The 24,425-nt window shown below is 47.5% G+C and overlaps 1 protein-coding gene and 1 long non-coding RNA gene across 2 annotated transcripts; one reads left to right on the top strand and one right to left on the bottom strand.

Annotated features, from left to right (window-relative positions):
- Window positions 1-1,254: 1,254 nt before the first annotated feature.
- Window positions 1,255-12,245, top strand: KRT73 (keratin 73). The gene is made up of 9 exons (XM_024257250.2): window positions 1,255-1,736; window positions 3,431-3,645; window positions 4,473-4,533; window positions 5,139-5,234; window positions 5,961-6,125; window positions 8,484-8,609; window positions 8,978-9,198; window positions 10,532-10,566; window positions 11,363-12,245. The coding sequence occupies exons 1-9, from the start codon at window positions 1,290-1,292 to the stop codon at window positions 11,617-11,619; spliced, it is 1,623 nt and encodes a 540-aa protein (XP_024113018.2). The 5' UTR covers window positions 1,255-1,289; the 3' UTR covers window positions 11,620-12,245.
- Window positions 4,507-9,961, bottom strand: LOC103892047 (uncharacterized). The gene is made up of 3 exons (XR_656281.3): window positions 8,386-9,961; window positions 6,984-7,474; window positions 4,507-6,249 (listed from the first exon to the last, which is right to left on the bottom strand). It is a non-coding gene; the product is annotated as an uncharacterized LOC103892047 (long non-coding RNA).
- Window positions 12,246-24,425: the final 12,180 nt, after the last annotated feature.

Genomic DNA, 24,425 nt, shown 5'->3' with positions numbered 1-24,425 from the left:
TATATTTGGGATTTGGGATTTGGGAAACTCTTGGGTCACATACTTTGGCAATGTCAATCCATGAAATTCAAATGTCTGCCCCTACCTCCCCATCTCCAAAATTGTGAGCTAGGTTTGGTCTTCATAATTCGGGACCCAAGAGCCTAGCACAGTACCTGGGAGAGTGTCAGCCCTCAGCAGAAGTCTGTTAAACGAATGGATAAATGAGTGAACAAGTAGATGGCTGGCTGGCTGTTTGGATGGATGGATGGACAAATGAATAAGGCTGGCATAGCTCTGAATGTGGAGTCAGAAGACCAGCCAAGGGAGTCCTCAAGGCTGGGGCCTGTGCTTTTTTGGGGCATTTTCATTCTCCGGGATTCACACAAAGAAAGGACTCACTAAATGTTTGCTAAAGGAATGACATCCTCAATTATCTGAACCTTGGTTTCCCTATTTGTGTAATGTGGATCATCACCATTCCCCTCCAGGCAGACTAAGTGGATTAAATGAGCTTCTTGTGTGAGGAGCTCTTTTACACTGTAAAGTGCTGCACCAGTGTCAGCCATCGTGAATGGTGCAATGACCATTATTTCAAGGTCAAGAGTCAGGGTAGTGGGATGGTAAAGGGACAAAGAAGTCAGTGTGTGCAAAGGAAGGTGAGCAGGGCAGCCCGGCTGGCACAGAGGAGCAGGAGAGCTGCCTGGGAGGGCACAGCAGGGGGCTGGCAGCCAGAGGCTGGTCCTGGATTCCCAGTGTGCTCCTCTCCTATGGCCCTGGCCAGCCATGAAACCTGTCTCCAGGAACCCCGGGAAGCCGGGCAGCAGGAGCCTCTTCTTAACCACATAAAAGCAGCTCAGCCAGGGTCCCTGAAGCAGCCCATCTGATGCTGGCATGGTTGTGAGATTTCTCACAGACGACACTGTCAATTAAAGGTTTCCCCTCTGTACCCCTACAATCCCAGGCCCCACCACTCCCTGGGGAACAGCAATTGAGACTGCGACAAACCTCCCACCTAAGATCTTTCTATGGATAATGTGCCCATGCTAATTACCCACGTTCATTAGATAAAACTCAAATTACATGAGCAAGACTTGCAAGACTAGCACTTTGGGAGTTTTCAAGTCATTTACCTGGTGTCTGATTTTGCTGGCAGAAAATGATTTTTTGCTCCCAGGCAAACTGAACCCACAAATTAGGCCAGTGGCTCCCTCCTGAGTCCTATAAAGTGGGAGCCCAGGATCACAGGCTGGTGAACTGCATCTCAGCTAAGGGTCGGCATCTTATCCCCACTTTCTGGCCTCCCCACCATGAGCCGCCAATTCACCTACAAGTCGGGAGCTGCTGCCAAGGGGGGCTTCAGCGGCTGCTCGGCTGTGCTCTCAGGGGGCAGCTCATCCTCCTATCGAGCAGGGGGCAAAGGGCTCAGTGGGGGCTTCAGCAGTCAGAGCCTTTACAGCCTGGGGGGTGCCCGGAGCATCTCTTTCAATGTGGCCAGTGGCAGTGGGTGGGCAGGAGGCTATGGATTTGGCCGGGGCCGGGCCAGTGGCTTTGCTGGCAGCGTGTTTGGCAGTGTGGCCTTGGGGTCCGTGTGTCCGTCCTTGTGCCCGCCCGGGAGTATCCATCAGGTCACCATCAACAAGAGCCTCCTGGCACCCCTGAACGTGGAGCTGGATCCTGAAATCCAGAAAGTGCGTGCCCAGGAGCGGGAGCAGATCAAGGTGCTGAACAACAAGTTCGCCTCCTTCATCGACAAGGTGGGTCTTTCTGGAGAAAGCTGATCTTGGGCACCCCTTTTAAGGACTCAGGAGGGAGCCACTGCCCTAATTTTTGGTTCAATTTGCCTGAGAGCAAGAAATCATTTTCTCCCAGCAAAATCAGACACCAGGTAAACAACTTGAAAGCTCCCCAGGTGCTGGGCCCATAAGGCTTGCTCATGCCATAGAGCCCCTTCCTTCCCCCACCTTCATTGTCCTTGGGGCACTCCCTGTCTGAAGCAGAGGAAGGCAGGACACCTCCCCAGGATGCAGACATAGCCCAGGGAGGAACTGGACAAAGCCTGCACATCAGAGCCAAGGGACCAGGGTTGGAGGGGTGAGAGGAGCCAGCAGCCTAGCCCAGGAAGGTGTCCAGGAAGCAATGGGAGTGGTCTCTGAGTTGAGAAGTAGGAGAGTGACAGCCTGTGAGACTTAGAAGCTAGGCAAAGGAGATGCCCTTGACATCCTGGGGTATCTAGACTGCCATGCGACCCAGCTCTTCCTCCTGTGTCCCCTGACAGCTCAGACTCAGTCTGTAACACATGCAGCCTATGAGGCAAGGCAGCTGGAGGTCATGGTGCCCTAGAGCAGTGGTTCTCAAAGGTGGCCCTGGAACCAGCAGCAGCAACGTCACCTGGACGCTTGTTAGAATGCACATTCTCAGGCTCCACCCCAGAGCAACTGAATCAGAGACTCTGCACTAGGGTCCAGCACCCTGCATTTTAACAAGCTTTCCAGGTGATGCTGATGTACACTCAGGTTTGAGAATCACTGAGGAACAAAGTGGTAGAAAGGTATTGGGAAGCAGAGACTTCCTAAGCTTAGAGGAGCAGGGGAAGCTCACCCAGAGTGACAGTGAGGTAGGGTGGTGAGGCATGAGTAGGAGTTTTCAGATGGAGGTGGGGAAAAGGCAATCTAGGGAGACAGCACATGCAGCATGGTAGAACTTGTCTGGGGAATGGGAGACCTTGGGTTTATGATATCATTGTATGAGTAAAGAAGGAAGCCAGGAGGGCTGGGCACATTATGAAGAGTATGATAAGGAATATGGACTTGACCCTGAGGGTGATGTGGAACCACCTGAGGGTTTTAAGCAAGGGAATGATATATTTGTAGGTTGCAACTTGAGAATGCTTGTTCTGCTGCTGGGGCAATGCTGTGATTGAGATAGCAGAGATTCAGACATGAAAGCAACTTAGGAGGGCCGGAGACCCCAGATAAGCTGAGCATCTGCCTCTGGCTGGGCTGGGAGAGCCCACGCACAAGGAGGGAGAGAACAGGCAGAGCATGGGCCACCAGACTCCAAGCAGAGGGCCTGACAGTGTGAAGGCTAGCACAGGCCAGCTTGTGTCTAAGGAGCTGCCTTGGAGAGGTGGCCTGGGCTGAACATGGACATCGGTCCAGGCAGGTTTGGATAAGTGCAGAGGAGGCAGATCTAGATCTTGATAGTTTGAGAGGGAAATGAAGATGTTGGTGCCCTTCCCAACCTTAGGGGCTGCCTCAGAGTGAGAACTTCAGTCAGATAAAGGACCCTAGGTAAGGAGTGGGGGTGTGAGTGGCATGGGTGGTAGTTTTTAAGGGCTGAGGCTTATTTTTAAAGCTAATGTAGCATAACAAAACACAGTTCCTGTCCAGGAAGGGAAATCTCACATCCTGTCTCCACATTGCTTAAGTATGTGTGGCATGGGTTCCAGGTGCGGTTCCTGGAGCAGCAGAACCAGGTGCTGGAGACCAAGTGGGAGCTGCTGCAGCAGCTGGACCTGAACAACTGCAAGAATAACCTGGAGCCCATCCTCGAGGGCTACATCAGCAACCTGCGGAAGCAGCTGGAGACGCTGTCCGGGGACAGGGTGAGGCTGGACTCGGAGCTGAGGAGCGTGCGCGAAGTGGTGGAGGACTACAAGAAGAGGTGAGCAGGACACCACTCCAGACTGGCCTGCCTTCCAGGGTGAGGCTTTCCTAGCAGGGACTGGGATGTTTGCCTCTGGCCTCGGAGGTACTGGGTTCATCTGTCTTGGCAAGATGAGAGCCTTCTATGGCAACGAGGCAGACTGGACAGTGGACAACTGGCCTCTTGGGCAGCGTCAGGGCTGTCCTGGCAGGTGATCCCCTCCTTGGCATGCTCCTTCCTGCTTCCCACTCAAGAGAGCCTGTATTGTGTGTGCCACAGCCTCTTGGCTCCTAAGCTCACCACTGTGCCCCTGAGTTCCAAAGAACCACCCCCCACCCACCCGCTGCTCTCTGCCACGGGGAAGGAGGTGGAGTTCCTGTTGGGCTTCCTCTCTCATTGCCTTTAGGTCCTGGACACAGGCCATGTGCCTTCTTTTTCCCATGGGGGATAGTTCTGGCTTCCTTGGGACCCCTGCCTAGGGATGGAGGGGAGTTGTTGGTAGGGTGTCAGGCAGCAGGATTGACACAAGAATCATGGCTGAAAGGGGTAGCTGGCATGCTTCTGTGATTCAGATACTGAGTGGGAAGAGGAAGAACCTACTCACTCCCCAGGCATCAGAGGAAATCAGACCTCAAACCACCCAGGCTTAGGAGGAGGTTACTTCATACCCGGCCTCCAACTCTGGCCAAATAGTCCTGGTGTGTTGAGATGGACTTGCAAAGGTATAGAATAATACCTCTTAAAAGGCATATAATATGGGTATCTCTTTTCTCATTTCACTATGAGAACGTATACACGCACACACACAGACACACACTCTGCTCACTGTGATGCTTTCCCTGCAGGTATGAAGAAGAAATAAACAAGCGCACAACTGCTGAGAATGAATTTGTGGTGCTTAAGAAGGTGAGGAGGGTGCATGAGTTCCCTTCAGTCCCCCAGCAGTGGGTGTTGGGCTAAGAGAGAGGAGCAGCTGAGGTCTGAGACCCCCGCAGAAAGGCCTGGAGCCGAAGTGCTGAAGGAGGAGATGAAGGGCTTGCTGCTCGGAACATTTTGGGACACCTGGGTGTTGGTTTAGCACACAGTACTTTGTCTGTGGACAGGAACCTTGATGTGGATAGTCAGTCCCAACTCATGTCCACTTTGGCTGGGCAACAGGACAGGCTTTGGGAGGGGCTGCAGGTTTGCCTTCCAACTCTGCTAGTTTCTGGCAAATCACCGTGGCTGTCCTTGGCTCCCTCTGTTGGCTGAATGACTGGCTGAGTGGAGTATAGAGTCTCACACCCTTCTCTGAGAAATAGAGGCAGAAGGAGTTCCAGAGGCATGAGAAACTTGCCCCAGGTTTCGCAGTGAGTCTGACAGTGAAGTTGTGGCTGGAAGGCAGGTTCCTGCCCCTTGGATCTGAAGTCCTGGGCAGCTAGCTAGGGCAGGGCCAGTGGGTGTCAGTTCGCTGGAGAGGCCTGTCTGGGCTTGAAGAAAGGTGAGGTCAGGGGTATCTGGATTCTCCATAGGACGTGGATGCAGCTTACATGAGCAAAGTGGAGCTGCAGGCCAAGGTGGATGCCCTGGATGGAGAAATCAAGTTCTTCAAGTGTCTGTACGAGGGGGTAAGGCTCCCCCTGCCGCACTTCTGGCTCTGTCTTCTGGAAGGACAGATATGTGATGAACAGTTTTTTACTTATCGGTAACTTAAGCAGTCCAGGGCACCTCCAGCATTGGGGTGCTGAGAAATTTGTAGATCAAAGTTGGGAGTCGCCATCTATCCTGGTGCCCCATCCATCCCTGACTGCCCTGAGGATGTCCTGCTTTCACTTTCTCCAGGAAAACAGAGTCCTTAAGGGGTTCCCACTGAACTTCAGCCAAGCATATTCTCATTCCTGCTTCTCTTCTCTCTGTGGCTGGGGATGTTTCCTGGGGTCTTGGGCAGGAATCCCCGGGGATAAAGGCAGGAAGTCCTCATACCCCTTCTACCTTCTCTATGCACATCTGGTTTCAAGCCTTGACCTATTGGCCAAGCATTCCTGGGCTCCTGTGCCCCTTAGTGTCCTGTGTGTGGCAGCCAGGCTGTTGTCTTCCACCTTTCCCTCTCCTGTCCTGTCTCAGGGGACAGACGTATGGGCTGTTTTCTTCCTGGGCTGCTTCAAACCCATTTAGCAGTTTTCAGATGTGGTATTGGAACCTCTGGGCTGTGAGCGCTGTTCTTACAAGCTTTGGGAAGTGCAGCTTCCATCTGTGTGGGATGGTCTAGGGCCATCCCTCTGGGACAGGGCCATCACCTTGGCACCTTTCTCTGGTCACAGAAGGCATTTCATGCTTCCTTGTTTCCCCTGCAGGAGATTGCTCAGATCCAGTCCCACATCAGTGACACGTCCATCATCCTGTCCATGGACAACAACCGGAACCTGGACCTGGACAGCATCATTGCTGAGGTCCGCGCCCAGTATGAGGAGATCGCCCGGAAGAGCAAGGCCGAGGCCAAGGCCCTGTACCAGACCAAGGTGAGGCCGCAAAACTCCCCACAGTGAAGTATGCAGGGCCCTCTGCTCCAGACTCTGTCTTGTCTGCCCCATGACTCACTGTGGTGGCCCATAGCTTGCTGGGAGCACAGCACTGTCCTGGGCACTGGGGGAAGCCAGAGTGGAGGAGAAGACACAGCTCTGTCCTTGGCATCCACTTAGATCAACAGCACCCCTGGAGGATGCACTCAGCTGAGTGCAGGTGAATGTGGTGCAAACAGAGTCCAGATTGAGGAACTATGACCAGGTGGGGCAGGTCAGAAACAACTCCCCGGAGGCAGAGAGTTCTGTTTGGAGGGGAGAAGCAACATGAGTAGTTGGCATCTCAACTCCCCCGCTAATTATCATAAATGAGGGGGTCTCTTCAGTGTGATCCGGAACCAAGTAATTTCTACCTTTTCATTCAAGTCTAACTCCAAAGATAAGGCAGAAGTTTGAGGCCTCAGATCTTAACTCCCCTAATGGTAGTGAGTGGGAAGTGATTCTTTAGATAATTTGGTTTCTCAAATCAAGATGGCAACTTCCTAATTGTTCCTTGCTGTTTATCAGGCTCTTTCTCAAGGGAATCCACACTCTTGGAAGATCTTATCTCATCTCTCTCCCTGCCTCCTTGCCAGCCTGCAGTGGTGGAGGAGGGAGGCTTTCAAGGTCTAGGAGACACAGGCTAGGGCTTCTTGGTAAAGGTTCAAACTCAACTCCTCAGTCCCCAAAGCCTTCCACATTAGTGTTGCAAGCTAGGGTCAGGAATGCCCAGAATCATAACAGTATTATGATTGCTTATTTTGATGATTCCCTTTTAAAGAGAAAGAAGGTAGGGCCCAGGGAGTTCAAGCTACTTACCAAAGGCAATAACTGACAAGTGACGCAGCTGGATCAGAATCTAGGTGACTGACTTCAAGTTCCACTGCATTTAGGCAGAAAATCAGAAGGTGACTCTGGGAAAGAAGCATTTACTCTAAGGGCTTTGTGTGGCTTTACAGAGGAGTGGCAGGAAGATGTTCATCTGTTTGTCTCAGAATGAAGCTGCTTGCAGAACCAGTGTACGGGGAGGCATCCTGCTCACACAGCCTTGCAGAGAAGTGGGAGAAGGCCCCTTGTTTAGGGTTGGCACCAAAGATAAAACACAAGGAGTGAAGAGAGAAGCCCCTCTGCCTTCTCTGCCTTCTGGATAACTTGGCATCTTTAGGAACAATCCTAAATCTTGGGCCATGCTGGGATGGAGCACCCAGTGACAGAGACAGAGCAGTATACCACCTCCAGAGTGCTGAAAGCTCCCTGTTTTGTGTTCCCCTTGAGCCACATTCTGAGTAGAACTGATGTACTGTCTGTGACTGTTTAATAGATGACATCAAAGACAGAAATAATCCCAAATTAGTAGTTGACCTAAAATTCATGGCTAGTGGTTTTGGGGTATAGCTGAATCCACCCCCATCATGCACACAAAATGTTCCTCCATGCTAATCCCTCCCTCCATCCCAGCCCAGCAAAGCTGCCTGTGGGCTGGGGCCTAGCTAAGGTATCAAGGGGAGGGAGTCACAGAAAATACAGATGGACAGCTCATTGGCTCACTCATTCATTCATCAGACTTTTTTTGAGCACCAACCAGGCACTATGCTAGGTACTGGGAATTCAAAGTTAAAAGAAAAAGTCTCTGCCATCCATTCATTCTGGGTCTGATGGAGAACACACGGAAACAGGTTCACAATACAGTACAGTGTGGGGAGACCTATGGACTGGTGTGCCAGTGGCAACGGAATAGAATTGCACCCAACCAGGGCATCACGGAAGGCCTCATGGAGGAAGGGACTCTGCACTGGCTAAGTTGGAGCTAGCTAGGGAAAAAGGAGGATGGAGGGGAGGGTTTTTCAGATCAGAAGAGAGGCTCAGGCAAAGACTCAGAGACACAAGAGCACGTGGGACATCTGGGGGAACTGTGGGACTGTTTGGCCCAGCTTGGGAGTCAGATAGGTGTTAGGCAAGGGCAGAAAGAAATGAGCCCCTGGATGCCATGTAAGAGTTTGAATTTGACCTTGACTTTGAAGGACGATAGGCAGAGGAACATCTTAATTGGAGTTGTGTGTTATAAAGTTGCCATGTGAAGAGTCTGGGACATTCAACCATCCTTATGGCCAATTCTAACCATCTGTGAGATCAGCCATGCTTAAGGCAAGCAAATGCAATGGCCCAATGCTTTAATGGGAGGCTGCTGATAGACATGGTGAGGCGGGGGACCTGGACCCACCTCTGCCATACTCTGCAAGTGCAGGCACAGTCTCTGTACCAGGCTGATCCCAGCCAAGCCCTGAGTCAGTGTCCTTGCTTTGGTTCCTTTTCCTCTAGTTCCAGGAGCTGCAGCTAGCAGCCGGCCGGCATGGGGATGACCTGAAACACACCAAAAATGAGATCTCAGAGCTGACCCGTCTCATCCAAAGGCTGCGCTCGGAGATTGAGAGTGTGAAGAAGCAGGTGAAGGGGACTGGAGCGTTCCTTACTCACTCCTAAGGGAGGGGTGAACTGCTTAGCACCCCCTACCCCCTCCTTCTCCTGAGCATCCATTTCAGAATCCCCTTCCTCAAATGGAGGTCCTGCTCTCATCCCTCACCCTTAGCTCCCATCTGAAGTTTGGAACAATTGCAGATTATTTTCATAAAGCTGTGGGGCCCAGTATAACAAGCCTCTCAGTCCCAGGTTGACAGGACTCCACCTGGATGTGGCTGGGTCTCTGCTCCAGGACATGGGGCAGGACAGAGGAGGGCTCAACCACTGAGAGCATGGGAGAGGTGAAGTGAGGCCCAGGGAGGAACTCAGGGAGAAATGCTACCTCCTGACCCCAGTGTGCCAACCTGGAGACGGCCATCACTGACACTGAGCTGCGGGGGGACTGCGCCCTCAAGGATGCCAGGGCCAAGCTGGATGAGCTGGAGGGCGCCCTGCAGCAGGCCAAGGAGGAGCTGGCACGGATGCTGCGCGAGTACCAAGAGCTTTTGAGCGTGAAGCTGTCCCTGGATATTGAGATCGCTACCTACCGCAAGCTGCTGGAGGGCGAGGAGTGCAGGTGGGCGGGACCGAGGGACTGGAAGAAACTGCAAGTCTCCACCTTAAAGTTTCCCAGAGTGTGGTTGGGGGCGGTGGGCGGGCGGTGGGGGTGGCGCTGGAGATGTGTTTACTTCACCCACAGGCATAGTTTCAAACAGCATCCTGCCAGATAATGTGACAGCAATTTCCTTTACAGTTCTCTTTTGACTCTTTGGAGAAAGTCTTAGCTGGGTGCTGTTGTGTCTTTAACACCTCTCAGATGGCCAGGTGCAGTGGTTCATGCCTATAATCCCAGCACTTTGGGAGGCTGAGGTGGGTGGATCACCTGAGGTCAGGAGTTTGAGACCAGCCTGGCCAACACTGGAGAAACCTCGTCTCTACTAAAAATACAAAAATTAGCTGGATGTGGTGGTGCACGCCTGTAATCCTAGCTACTCGGGAGGCTGAGGCAGGAGAATCGCTTGAACCCAGGAGGCTGAGGTTGCAGTGAGCTGAGATCTCACTACTGTCCTTCAGCTTGGGTGACAGAATGAGACTCCATCTCAAAAACAAACAAACAAACAAACAAACAAACAAAACACAAAAACACCTCTCAGACACCTGCAAATATCCCCTATTGATAAAGAGACAGTAGATCTCAGGTGCAGAATCTCTGGGAAGATAATAGCATTATCTAGCCCAAAAGTTTTAAATTGTTTTCTTTTCATTATATTTATTTTTACTGCTACTTTTTTTCTTATTTGATTAGGTAATAATACTGGTTTCTATTTACCCTGGTGATATAAAACTTCTTTTTAAAAGAAATGCACTTTTGTCGTAAAAGGCAGAGTCAATTAAAAATACTAAATATCTAACAGTACAAGTCAAACATGGTCCTAGCAACAGTCGGAAAGGTGGCACACGAAGCATGAACATTTGAAAAACCTTGTTTTAACCTAGCACCATTTTATAACTGAGACCTGGAGAGAAGTCACTTGTCCCAAAATCATACAGTTCATTCATTAGTAGCAACTCCTGATCCTGATCTTGCCACATATGTATTTATTCAGGCAGCTGCTAACAGTAGTAAAGAAATGGGTTCAAGAGAAACCCTGCAGGAGGGACCTTGGGGGTGGTAATGTTGTTGGGGGTTCCAAAGTTGCAGGTTCCACATCTCTGCAGCGGGAAGAGTAGATTGAGGAGCAAGAGGGAGGGCTTAGAGACACACAAGGACAGCCAGTGCCATCCGGCAGGTGTGGGGTACGTGGAGGCTGAGCCGTTCTGGCTGGGGATCCCCAGCCTGTGTTTAGGCAGTGAGGGCCACTATGGGAGTCCACGTGATTCAGACTCTCCTGTGCTTTTCTCTCTTGCAGGATGTCCGGAGAATATACCAATTCTGTGAGCATTTGTGAGTATTTCATGAGTCTGAGGGAATACTTTTAGTCCATCAACAAACACAGAGTGGGTGGGTGTCCACCGCCCAGCCCCCTGGGGAACAGCTTGGCTCTGCCTGTTGACCACTTTGTCACATACTCACCTTCCTTGCTGAGACCTGCGGCCTCCCCGTTCAGAGCTGCTTCTTCCAGGTGGAGTCAGCGCCCAGCACATTCTGATACTGCACACTAGCCTCTTTCATAGCAATCTCCCCCCTGCTGCGGTGAAACTCTCAGCCCCTCCCCTCTTCTGTCACCCCCACACCGGCTCTCCTGCATGAAGGAAACTGAGCACAGAGTGGTGCCTCCTCACTGGGAGTGGAGACCGGTGTGTGGACCGCTGTGCAAGCCAGTTTAATACTGGCCCCACAGGGTTTGGCAGCCTCCTTCTTATAGCGGGACCAGCAGAAACTCCCTAATTTTAACAATCAGGAAATTCTTTTGAAAAATACTCAGAAGGTATTGTAAAGCTAAATGCAAGAACCTGCTGGCTTATCTGATGTTCAAGCATCATCTGTCCCTTGGGGGAGGCCCTTGCTACTCCTGTTTGTTCATAGAATGACAAGGTGCCTGACTTGGGAGTCTTGCAGGATTGGGGCTATTCTTCCCGCGCTTGAGTTGCTCAAATGAACCCAAGTTCATGGTTGATGGGAAGTGTTTGCTTAAGAAGGAGGCATTTAAGCTACTGGGGCTGGGAGGTTGGAGGGGGACTTAAGGCCACCTCTGTCCTGGGACATATACACTGATCACTCGTCCCTCCCTCCTCTGCAGCGGTCATCAACAGCTCCATGGCTGGGACGGCAGGCACAGGGGCTGGCTTTGGATTCAGCAATGCTGGCACCTATGGCTACTGGCCCAGCTCTGTCAGCGGGGGCTACAGCATGCTGCCTGGGGGCTGTGTCACTGGCAGTGGGAACTGCAACCCCCGTGGGGAAGCCAGGACCAGGCTGGGGAGTGCAAGTGAATTCAAGGACTCCCAGGGAAAGACCTTAGCTCTAAGCTCACCCACCAAAAAAACCATGAGATAAAAGTGCAAGGCAGCTCACTTCCCAGTAGTCTGCCTTGCCCTGGCAGATTGCTCTGGACTCCTCTAGGAAATTCCTCTGTCTCATTTGTCCTCATCTCCTTCTTGCTTTGCTTTGCTGTGGACCTCTCCTCCTTCTCCTTGACCTCTCTGCCTCAGTCTTTGTTAATGCTGAATCAGGATCTGAGAGCTGGAGCCCATCTTTCTGCCTCCATCCAAAGAGGCCTTTTAACTCAGCCTCCCCTTCTGAATGAAGACTTGGCCCTTTCTCTGCCTGCATGTCCCTGTGCAGAGGAAGTCTGTCTCTCAAGGGTAACCCCAATCTGCCTGCGCTGCTCTTTCATACCCTGTCTCAGTAACTATTTGGCCATGTGCTCCCTGGATACACAAGGTTTCAGATCTACTGATAGACCGGCAAGAACCCTCTCATGTTAGAGCAATACTGGCTCAGGCAAAACGCCTGGTAGGAAGTTGTATCTTGCATAGCCACTGTGTATTACATAGCCGGGAGTACCCCTTGAGGCTAATTCTATCAACCAAGGGATCTGTGCTCTTCATCTGTGGGTACTTGTCCTTGTTTAGGCCTCACCTCCCTGCTCCTGTGTCTTACCAATAAACTTATAAAGCCCACATGGGGTCAGGCTGCTTCTTTCTCCTAAGGGAGTCCTCATCTCAGTCCATGTGTCTTCTGCCTGTGGAGTGGTCAATGAATGGGAGCCTGGGGCACTTGAAGTCTGGAAGGATCTTTTGATCTGAGTGAAAGAGACCCTACTCAGCCTGGGTGATCTCACCATCACCTTCTAAGTCATGCTTTTCTCAGGCCAATTCTCCAGTGAATGGGGGATCTCTAAGAACATTCGGGTTATCGGCAGGGAGAAGGAGCCCACACTTGCCTGGTGTCAAGATTTAAAACTAGTCAAGAGGCAGCAGAAGGCCAGTTCTAGGTAGCCTAGGTTGAATTATGATGGCTCCATGTCCCCTAAGAAAAGGCCCAAAGGTAGAGACTCCTCTTTGAAGTAATGACACACGTTCTCTTGGCCCTTAGTAAAGTTCCCACTGAGTTGAGCATGGGTGTTTCATGTATATGTATATATGTATGAGTTTCTTTATGTATGTATGAATATGTGTGTGCATATGTGTATGTGTTTAAGAACGGGGCTCTTTGTTACACACATAATTGCAGATTCTTTTCATAAAGCTGTGGGGCCCAGCGTAACAAGCCTCTCAGTCCCAGGTTGACAGGACTCCACCTGGATGTGGCTGGGTCTCTGCTCTAGGAGGAGATGGAGCAGGACAGAGGAGGGCTCAACCACTGTGAGCATGGGAGAGGTGAAGTGAGGCCAAGGGAGGAACTCAGGGGGGAAATGTTTGTTTTGAAAATGCTCAGAGATTTCTCATAGATCCCCAGGCCATGATGATGCCATCAGGATGCAACAGGATGCAAAAGCGAGTGAGAGGCTAGCACACATTTAGGTTGGGGCCACCACGTTGCATCTGAACAGGTTCCTGTGGTTCCTGGGAGGGTCCTAGACTTCAAGTCAATAGCTTTGAATTCAGGTTTAGACTCTGCAACTAAGTGGCAATAATGAACAAAGCTCTCAATCTTCCTGAACCTCATTTCGTTAGCTATAAAACAGGAAGACTAATGCCCCTAAATTGTTGTTAAGCTAAAATGAAACAACACGAAGATGTCTTGTGCAATTACTGGCACAAAATTGATGCTTAATAAATGTTAGTGGAAACAAAAGCGTGTCCTCCATATTTTTGGTTTGACTTAGTTAGCTCACCAAAAGAGGTGTACAGCTGCTGGTAAAGCAATTCAAAAATTCTGACTTTAAAGAGACCATCTCATAAATTACAGCACAAACTTATTTCCCAAAGGAGAACTGGCAGGCAGAATAATTAGTCTCAGGGCTACACTCTTAGAGCCAGTGAAGAAAGTCAGTTCAACAAATATTCATTAAGCATATATCATATGCCTGGCATGTGCTAGTGCTGGGGATACAATGATGAAGAAATCTTGTCCATGCCCCTTATGGAGGCATAACCATAAAGCACCTAACTGTAACATGGTGTCTCACATGGTGAGGTATCAGCAACAATAGAAGACACAGAGGCAGCACAGAGGAGAGAGAGGAACTTCAGGGAGGTCAGGGAAAGCTCTCAGAGGAGGCAATATGTGTAGAGGTTTTAGAGGATGGATAGGAATTCACTAGGTGGACAAGAGGAGGAAGTGGGCTTTGTAGCCAGAGGCACCAACATGGTACAAATAGGTGACTGTTGCTGGAGTGTGAAGTGTAAGGATGGAGGAGGCTCAGTAGGTGGAGTAGGTGGAGAAGGAGGGTGCAGTGGCATCCAGAGTTGGTGAGGCAGGCAGCAGATGTGTAAGAGAGGCCCCTTCATGTATGCTAAGAGCTGGGATTTTATCCTATAGAGCTTGAGAGAGAAGTTAACACCTTGGGTGTCAGATGGACTCTGAGTCAGAAGGACTTTGCCACTTACTAATTGTGTAACTTAGGCAAGATACTGCTGCTCCATAAGCCTCAGTTTTCTCATCCGTACAAAGGGGTTAATAATTGGAGTTACCTCATAGAGTTGTCATGAGAATTAAATTTAATGAAATAATGTACGAGAATTATTTAGTTCTTCTAGCACATAGTAAGTGCTCCATAAATGGCTGCCCCTATTGTTTTTAGGTATAGACTATTCTTTCAGGAAACTGAAGTGAGAAGGGAAGTAGAGAATGTCTGATAGTGATCAGAAGATTGTTTGAGAACATGAATTTAGGATACAGAGCATTGGCTATTATGTAAGATTTCTGCCATCTAACTTCTAAGCTTGGGTTCATATAATGAATGCTGACGGCCTCAAGAGACAAACCCTGACATCTGAGCAGCTTAACTTAACACAGCAAAGATTTATTTCTCACTCACTGTCCAAGGCAGGTTCTCCCTTTGGCTGTTTCAGGGACCCAGGCTCTTCTGCCTTGTAGCCCTGCCACATGGGACACATGAACTCCAAAGTCACCAGACAGGGGAAAAGAGATGGAGGAGGCACATGACCTGCTTACTGCCCCATCCCAGAAATGACACACTTCAATGCCACTCATGTTTCACTGGCCAGCGCTAGTCACATGACCCCAAGCCCCACCAGAACTGCAAAGGAGGCTGGGAAGTGAGAGGAGAGCAAGGTTATTTGGTGAGCTCTGGCAGTCTGTGGCTCACCTTGCTCAGTCTAGATACTCAAGGCTGATCACCAGCCTGAGAATTCTCTCTCCCTTGGCCAGTGCAGGGATGATGCTGGCCATGCTCTCAGGAGTCCATGCAAACTACCTCCCTTTGGTTTGGACAATACAACCCTGGCCATATTGCCATAAGCTAGATAAGCCTGCATATTATATTTAGGCCTTCTCCATGTTTTTAGGGAGATATTGTAAGTCTCTTCAGATTTGGGAAATTTAAGTCAATTTAATGGTGAAGTGGAGATATCTTGTTCAGTGTTTCTTAAAGTATATTCCTTGAAACTCTGGCCCCATAAAGTATTTGGCCAAAGAGAGGGCTCAATGGCCTAAAAAATGGTTTGGAAAACACTGAGTTTTGTGGGGGTTTTTTGTATGTGACAAGAACAGTACTTTATTTCTGATTCTAGAATCAACTTCCCTCTCCTTTCATCTTTAGTTTTTTTTTGAAAAATATAACTTATTTATAAAAGCATTATATGCTCATATTAGAAAATTCAGAAATATTAAAAAATAGAAAAAAACCCACTGACACTGCCCCATTCACAAGTTCACCTCTCAGCCATCAGGTGTGAAAAACATTAAGTTTTGTATTACCCTTTGGTGCAACAGAAAGTATCATGCATTTTTCTGTTATTATGGTTTAATACCATCCATCTGCCCATCCATTCATCCATCTACCCACCCACCCATCTATACATCCATTTATTTGTTTACTAGACTATTCATTAGAGCAGTTTTAGGTTTACAGCAAAATAGAGTGGAAGGTACTTGGGTTTCCCATTTACACCTTACCCCCACACATGCATAGCCTCCTTCCTTATCAACATCTCCCACCATAGGGGTGCATTTGTTACAACTGATGAACTTACACTTATGCAGCATTATCACCTCAAGTCCCTGGTTTACACTGGTGTTCACTGGGAAGTCTGTGGGTTTGGACAAATGTATAATGACATGTAGCCATCATTACAGTACTGTACAGAATAGTTCACTGCCCTAAAATTGCTCTAGCACTAAGCATGTTAATGGGCCTAGAAAGTCCTGCAATAAGATGCCTGCTTCATTTTTTTTTTTAAACCAAGCACAGAATCGATTCTCATATCTTTTTTTCCCAAGATACCTATTAACTTCCCAAGAACTAGTGTTACAGGGCAAAGGAGACCCAGTATAACCAGCAATGCATTTTCAATTCTCAGCCTAGAGTGGTTTCATCCATCTTTTGTAGTAAAGATCTGATTTCTAAGGGCAATGTTCCTTGTCTGGTTTACTAATCCAGGGGTTGCTTTAACCCAAGAACTAATGACAGAGGTAGTCACCAAGGCCTGAGGTGACATCGTAAGCTGCTGTCAGAGGCAGAGGCAATGAGAACTCCTCCTCGAGGCCTCAACCCCCTTTGATCTGCTGACATCCCCACACATCTGAGGCCTTTGAAATCTGCATGTGTCACTTCTGTCTCCTCATGATCTGTAATAAAGGTGATTCAGGGGTTGAGGAATTCCTTATTCATCCAGCCAGTCAACCCCTCACAGGAAGATAAGAAAAGGTCACCTTACTCTTCCCTAACCCTGGGCAGAAGAGCCCTGGTCCCAGGATATCTCAACTCCTTAGAAAATCTCTAGGAAGAAGAGGAGCCAAGATGGCCGAATAGGAACAGCTCCAGTCTACAGCTCCCATCGTGAGCGACACAGAAGACGGGTGATTTCTGCATTTCCATCTGAGGTACCAGGTTCATCTCACTAGGGAGTACCAGACAGTGGGCGCAGGTCAGTCGGTGCGCACACCGTGCACGAGCCGAAGAAGGGCGAGGCATTCTCTCACTCGGAAAGCACAAGGGGTCAGGGAGTTCCCTTTCCTAGTCAAAGAAAGGGGTGACAGACCGCACCTGGAAAATCGGGTCACTCCCACCCGAATACCGCACTTTTCCGACGGGCTTAAAAAACAGTGCACCAGGAGATTGTATCCCGCACCTGGCTCAGAGGGTCCTGTGCCCACAGAGTCTCGCTGATTGCTAGCACAGCAGTCTGAGATCAAACTGCAAGGCGGCAGCGAGGCTGGGGGAGGGGCGCCTGCCATTGCCCAGGCTCGCTTAGGTAAACAAAGCAGCTGGGAAGCTCGAACTGGGTGGAGCCCACCACAGCTCAAGGAGGCCTGCCTGCCTCTGTAGGCTCCACCTCTGGGGGCAGGGCACAGACAAACAAAAAGACAGCAGTAACCTCTGCAGACTTAAATGTCCCTGTCTGACAGCTTTGAAGAGAGCAGTGGTTCTCCCAGCACGCAGCTGGAGATCTGAGAACGGGCAGACTGCCTCCTCAAGTGGGTCCCTGACCCCTGACCCCCGAGCAGCCTAACTGGGAGGCACCCCCCAGCAGGGGCAGACTGACACCTCACACGGCTGGCCGGGTACTCCAACAGACCTGCAGCTGAGGGTCCTGTCTGTTAGAAGAAAAACTAACAAACAGAAAGGACATCCACACCAAAAACCCATCTGTACATCACCATCATCAAAGACCAAAAGTAGATAAAACCACAAAGATGGGGAAAAAACAGAGCAGAAAAACTGGAAACTCTAAAAAGCAGAGCACCTCTCCTCCTCCAAAGGAACGCAGATCCTCACCAGCAACGGATCAAAGCTGGACAGAGAATGACTTTGACGAGCTGAGAGAAGAAGGCTTCAGAAGATCAAATTACTCCGAGCTATGGGAGGATATTGAAACCAAAGGCAAAGAAGTTGAAAACTTTGAAAAAAATTTAGAAGAATGTATAACTAGAATAACCAATACAGAGAAGTGCTTAAAGGAGCTGATGGAGCTGAAAACCAAGGCTCGAGAACTACGTGAAGAATGCAGAAGCCTCAGGAGCCGATGTGATCAAATGGAAGAAAGGGTATCAGCCCTGGAAGATGAAATGAATGAAATGAAGCGAGAAGGGAAGTTTAGAGAAAAAAGAATAAAAAGAAACGAGCAAAGCCTCCAAGAAATATGGGACTATGTGAAAAGACCAAATCTGTGTCTGATTGGTGTACCTGAAAGTGACGGGGAGAATGGAACCAAGTTGGAAAACACTCTGCAGGATATTATCCAGGAGAACTTCCCCAATCTAGCAAGGCAGGCCAACATTCAGATTCAGGAAATACAGAGAACACCACAAAGATACTCCTCGAGAAGAGCAACTCCAAGACACATAATTGAGAGATTCACCAAAGTTGAAATGAAGGAAAAAATGTTAAGGGCAGCCAGAGAGAAAGGTCGGGTTACCCTCAAAGGGAAGCCCACCAGACTAACAGCGGATCTCTCAGCAGAAACTCTACAAGCCAGAAGAGAGTGGGGGCCAATATTCAACATTCTTAAAGAAAAGAATTTTCAACCCAGAATTTCATATCCAGCCAAACTAAGCTTCATAAGTGAAGGAGAAATAAAATACTTTACAGACAAGCAAATGCTGAGAGATTTTGTCACCACCAGGCCTGCCCTAAAAGAGCTCCTGAAGGAAGCGCTAAACATGGAAAGGCACAACTGGTACCAGCCACTGCAAAATCATGCCAAAATATAAAGACCATCGAGACTAGGAAGAGACTGCATCAACTAACGAGCAAAATAATCAGCTAACATCATAATGACAGGATCAAATTCACACATAACAATATTAACTTTAAATGTAAATGGACTAAATGCTCCAATTAAAAGACACAGACTGGCAAATTGGATAAAGACTCAAGACCCATCAGTGTGCTGTATTCAGGAAACCCATCTCACGTGCAGAGACACACACAGGCTCAAAATAAAAGGATAGAGGACGATCTACCAAGCAAATGGAAAACAAAAAAAGGCAGGGGTTGCAATCCTAGTCTCTGATAAAACAGACTTTAAACCAACAAAGATCAAAAGAGACAAAGAAGGCCATTACATAATGGTAAAGGGATCAATTCAACAAGAAGAGCTAACTATCCTAAATATATATGCACCCAATACAGGAGCACCCAGATTCATAAAGCAAGTCCTGAGTGACCTACAAAGAGACTTAGACTCCCACACAATAATAATGGGAGACTTTAACACCCCACTGTCAACATTAGACAGATCAACGAGACAGAAAGTCAACAAGGATACCCAGGAATTGAACTCAGCTCTGCACCAAGTGGACCTAATAGACATCTACAGAACTCTCCACCCCAAATCAACAGAATATACATTCTTTTCAGCACCACACCACACCTATTCCAAAATTGACCGCATAGTTGGAAGTAAAGCTCTCCTCAGTAAATGTAAAAGAACAGAAATTATAACAAACTATCTCTCAGATCACCGTGCAATCAAGCTAGAACTCAGGATTAAGAATCTCACTCAAAACCACTCAACTACATGGAAACTGAACAACCTGCTCCTGAATGACTACTGGGTACATAACGAAATGAAGGCAGAAATAAAGATGTTCTTTGAAACCAACGAGAACCAAGACACAACATACCAGAATCTCTGGGACGCATTCAAAGCAGTGTGTACAGGGAAATTTATAGCACTAAATGCCCACAAGAGAAAGCAGGAAAGATCCAAAATTGACACCCTAACATCACAATTAAAAGAACTAGAAAAGCAAGAGCAAACACATTCAAAAGCTAGCAGAAGGCAAGAAATAACTAAAATCAGAGCAGAACTGAAGGAAATAGAGACACAAAAAACCCTTCAAAAAATTAATGAATCCAGGAGCTGGTTTTTTGAAAAGATCAACAAAATTGATAGACTGCTAGCAAGATTAATAAAGAAAAAAAGAGAGAAGAATCAAATAGATGCAATAAAAAATGATAAAGGGGATATCACCACCGATCCCACAGAAATACAAACTACCATCAGAGAATACTACAAACACCTCTATGCAAATAAACTAGAAAATCTAGAAGAAATGGATAAACTCCTCGACACATACACTCTGCCAAGACTAAACCAGGAAGAAGTTGAATCTCTGAATAGACCAATAACAGGATCTGAAATTGTGGCAATAATCAATAGCTTATCAACCAAAAAGAGTCCAGGACCAGATGGATTCACAGCTGAATTCTACCAGAGGTACAAGGAGGAACTGGTACCATTCCTTCTGAAACTATTCCAATCAGTAGAAAAAGAGGGAATCCTCCCTAACTCATGTTATGAGGCCAGCATCATCCTGATACCAAAGCCGGGCAGAGACACAACCAAAAAAGAGAATTTTAGAACAATATCCTTGATGAACATCGAAGCAAAAATCCTCAATAAAATACTGGCAAACCGAATCCAGCAGCACATCAAAAAGCTTATCCACCATGATCAAGTGGGCTTCATCCCAGGGATGCAAGGCTGGTTCAATATACGCAAATCAATAAATGTAATCCAGCATATAAACAGAACCAAAGACAAAAACCACATGATTATCTCAATAGATGCTGAAAAGGCCTTTGACAAAATTCAACAACCTGCATGCTAAAAACTCTCAATAAATTAGGTATTGATGGGACGTATCTCAAAATAATAAGAGCTATCTATGACAAACCCACAGCCAATATCATACTGAATGGGCAAAAACTGGAAGCATTCCCTTTGAAAACTGGCACAAGACAGGGATGCCCTCTCTCACCACTCCTATTCAACATAGTGTTGGAAGTTCTGGCCAGGGCAATTAGGTAGGAGAAGGAAATAAAGAGTATTCAATTAGGAAAAGAGGAAGTCAAATTGTACCTGTTTGCAGATGACATGATTGTATATCTAGAAAATCCCATTGTCTCAGCCCAAAATCTCCTTAAGGTGATAAGCAACTTCAGCAAAGTCTCAGGATACAAAATCAATGTACAAAAATCACAAGCATTCTTATACACCAACAACAGACAAACAGAGAGCCAAATCATGAGTGAACTTGCATTCACAATTGCTTCAAAGAGAATAAAATACCTAGGAATCCAACTTACAAGGGATGTGAAGGACCTCTTCAAGGAGAACTACAAACCACTGCTCAAGGAAATAAAAGAGGATACAAACAAATGGAAGAACATTCCGTGCTCATGGGTAGGAAGAATCAATATCGTGAAAATGGCCATACTGCCCAAGGTAATTTACAGATTCAATGCCATCCCCATCAAGCTACCAATGACTTTCATCACAGAATTGGAAAAAACTACTTCAAAGTTCATATGGAACCAAAAAAGAGCCTGCATCGCCAAGTCAATCCTAAGCCAAAAGAACAAAGCTGGAGACATCACACTACCTGACTTCAAACTACACTACAAGGCTACAGTAACCAAAACAGCATGGTACTGGTACCAAAACAGAGATATAGAACAATGGAACAGAACAGAGCCCTCAGAAATAACGCCGCATATCTACAACTATCTGATCTTTGACAAACCTGAGAAAAACAAGCAATGGGGAAAGGATTCCCTATTTAATAAATGGTGCTGGGAAAACTGGCTAGCCATATGTAGAAAGCTGAAACTGGATCCCTTCCTTACACCTTATACGAAAATCAATTCAAGATGGATTAAAGACTTAAACGTTAGACCTAAAACCATAAAAACCCTAGAAGAAAACCTAGGCATTACCATTCAGGACATAGGCATGGGCAAGGACTTCATGTCTAAAACACCAAAAGCAATGGCAACAAAAGCCAAAATTGACAAATGGGATCTAATTAAACTCAAGAGCTTCTGCATAGCAAAAGAAACTACCATCAGAGTGAACAGGCAACCTATAAAATGGGAGAAAATTTTTGCAACCTACTCATCTGACAAAGGGCTAATATCCAGAATCTACAATGAACTCAAAAAAATTTACAAGAAAAAAACAAACAACCCCATCAAAAAGTGGGCGAGGGACATGAACAGACACTTCTCAAAAGAAGACATTTATGCAGCCAAAAAACACATGAAAAAATGCTCATCATCACTGGCCATCAGAGAAATGCAAATCAAAACCACAATGAGATACCATCTCACACCAGTTAGAATGGCAATCATTAAAAAGTCAGGAAACAACAGGTGCTGGAGAGGATGTGGAGAAATAGGAACACTTTTACACTGTTGGTGGGACTGTAAACTAGTTCAACCATCGTGGAAGTCAGTGTGGTGATTCCTCAGGGATCTAGAACTAGAAATACCATTTGACCCAGCCATCCCATTACTGGGTATATACCCAAGGGACTATAAATCATGCTGCTATAAAGACACATGCACGCGTATGTTTATTGCGGCATTATTCACAATAGCAAAGACTTGGAACCAACCCAAATGTCCAACAATGATAGACTGGATTAAGAAAATGTGGCACATATATACCATGGAATACTATGCAGCCATAAAAAATGATGAGTTCATGTCCTTTGTAGGGACATGGATGAAATTGGAAATCATCATTCTCAGTAAACTATCGCAAGAACAAAAAACCAAACACCGCATATTCTCACTCATAGATGGGAATTGAACAATGAGAACACATGGACACAGGAAGGGGATCATCACACTCTGGGGACTGTTGTGGGGTGGGGAGAGGGGGGAGGGATAGCATTGGGAGATATACCTAATGCTAGATGACGAGTTAGTGGGTGCAGTACACCAGCATGGCACATGTATACATATGTAACTAACCTGCACATTGCACACATGTACCCTAAAACCTAAAGTATAATAATAATAAATAAATAAATAAATAAATAAATAAATAAAAAATAAAACTTTAGGCTTGAACTTAAAAAAAAAAAGAAAAGAAAATTTCTAGGAAGAAAAAAAAATGATTTCAAAGACACTCTTTGTCAGTCAATCCTACGTAAAAATTCTCCTCTTTCAATGTAATCCATTCCTTACTTTTCTATTCTCAATGGCTGGAATAAATAAATTCATTTTCGTGCTTGTGGAAAAAAAACTGGCTAAAATTATTAGGTAGAGGGAAAATCTCATGTAATAATGAAAAACATAACCTTGATCTTCTTGAAGGGTCTGCTGTCACCCAGCCACACTGACACTGCTCTTCTCCTCTTCAGAGGGAAGGGACTACAGCCCTTCTCCTCTTCAGAGGGAAGGGACTACAGCCCTTCCTCTGAGGCAGCACTGACAGCCCACCCTCTCTCCCACCTAGGACACCCAGATGCCGTTATCTGTTCATCTGTGATCGGTGCCATCTCCACCTCTTAACAATGCCCTCACAACTTTGTTCCCCATGGAGTAAACGCTTCGGCTGTTAATTATGTCCTGTCATTGGCCCAGTGGAGGCTATGTCAGCCAATTACCCCCAGGTACCATTTAGCCATCCCATGAGTTCCCCAAGGGGAGCCCAGCCTTCAGAGTATCACTGAAGGTGCAGTAACAAGCCTTGTCCTAAGCACTCTGCTGTTTCACAATCATCCTGAATGTCCCTTTGGCCAAGGCCTGGGCTGAGCACTGGGGAAGCAGGGGAGGGAAGGGTGAATCCAGGGGGCCCTGTCAATCTGATAGAGGAAATGGAACACACACCCAGAACTCAGGCAGCTTGAGAAATAAGAGCAATGAAATAATCCCACCCGCATGCCAGAGGAACAGGAGAGCTGTTGCTAAGAGAGGAGGAGACTTGAAGGCAGCTTAAGTTTGAGAAAAGGAAATTGGGTTAGGTGGAAGAAGGAGCCTCTGTAGCTTGAAGGGAATGAAGTTCTAGAATCCAGTTCTTGGTTTTAGATCTGAAGAGTCTTGACCTGTTCCTAATAACTGATCACATTTTGATGCTGAATTAGAAATGACAGGGTTGCAAATGACCTGAGCAGAGGTTTCCTGGATGAAATAAATAAGCCTCTTCTGCTATTAAAAGAAAACAAAAATGAAAACCACCAAAACCTTAGGAAATATCATCTGCTAAACCACGCCTGAGCCTTCCTGTGCCACCTCCCCAGACCTTCTTCCCTCCCTCCCAGATAGCATGGTCCCCATTCTTAATCCAGAAATGCTTAGTGGAGAAATCTTTTCGCTCTGGTCCAAAGTCAACGCCCAACACTTGTGACCAGAGCTCTCTGTGTCCTGCCTTCCCCAATAGACTGAGAGGTCTCTGCAGACGGGGCCAAAATCTGAACTTCCTTCTTGCACATGGGACAGAGCTGTCCTCATCCAGAAGCCTGGGAGGCAGGAGGAGGACAGGCTAAGGATGATTTTTTGGGATAGTCTTGACTCTATTCATGGCCTTCTGAAGCAGAAGCAGCCTGGACTTCTGCTTCACACACCTTGGTCTCCCCAGACACACACCCAGAGGGTCAGCCCCACTGGAAGTTTCCAGGGGCGATCTTGGGAGTGATAACCCCAGTAATTGGAGGCCAGCAGGTGGAGATAAGTCGCTAAGCCCTGATAATGCAGGAGGTGAGCCAAGTAAATGCTGGGTTCTGGGTCACTTTATAGGGATTCATGGGGAGTTCACGGTGGAACAGACAAAAATCTCGGTGAGTGCATGTAATTTCCTACATGAAGAACCCAAGAAGCCTCAAGGGATCTAAAAGGTGTTGTCGACATACAAATTAGGCTGACTCCAGCCAGCCAGGCTATTTAAGGGGCGAGCTGGGCTGAGAACGCAGCTGCTGTTTGCGCCCCTCCTGCCTCC

This window comes from Pongo abelii, chromosome 10, assembly GCF_028885655.2.
Source record: "Pongo abelii isolate AG06213 chromosome 10, NHGRI_mPonAbe1-v2.0_pri, whole genome shotgun sequence".
In the NCBI taxonomy this organism is placed as follows: domain Eukaryota; kingdom Metazoa; phylum Chordata; class Mammalia; order Primates; family Hominidae; genus Pongo; species Pongo abelii.
Note: the sequence above shows the minus strand (reverse complement) of the source record. Positions and strands in the feature narration are given on the sequence as shown.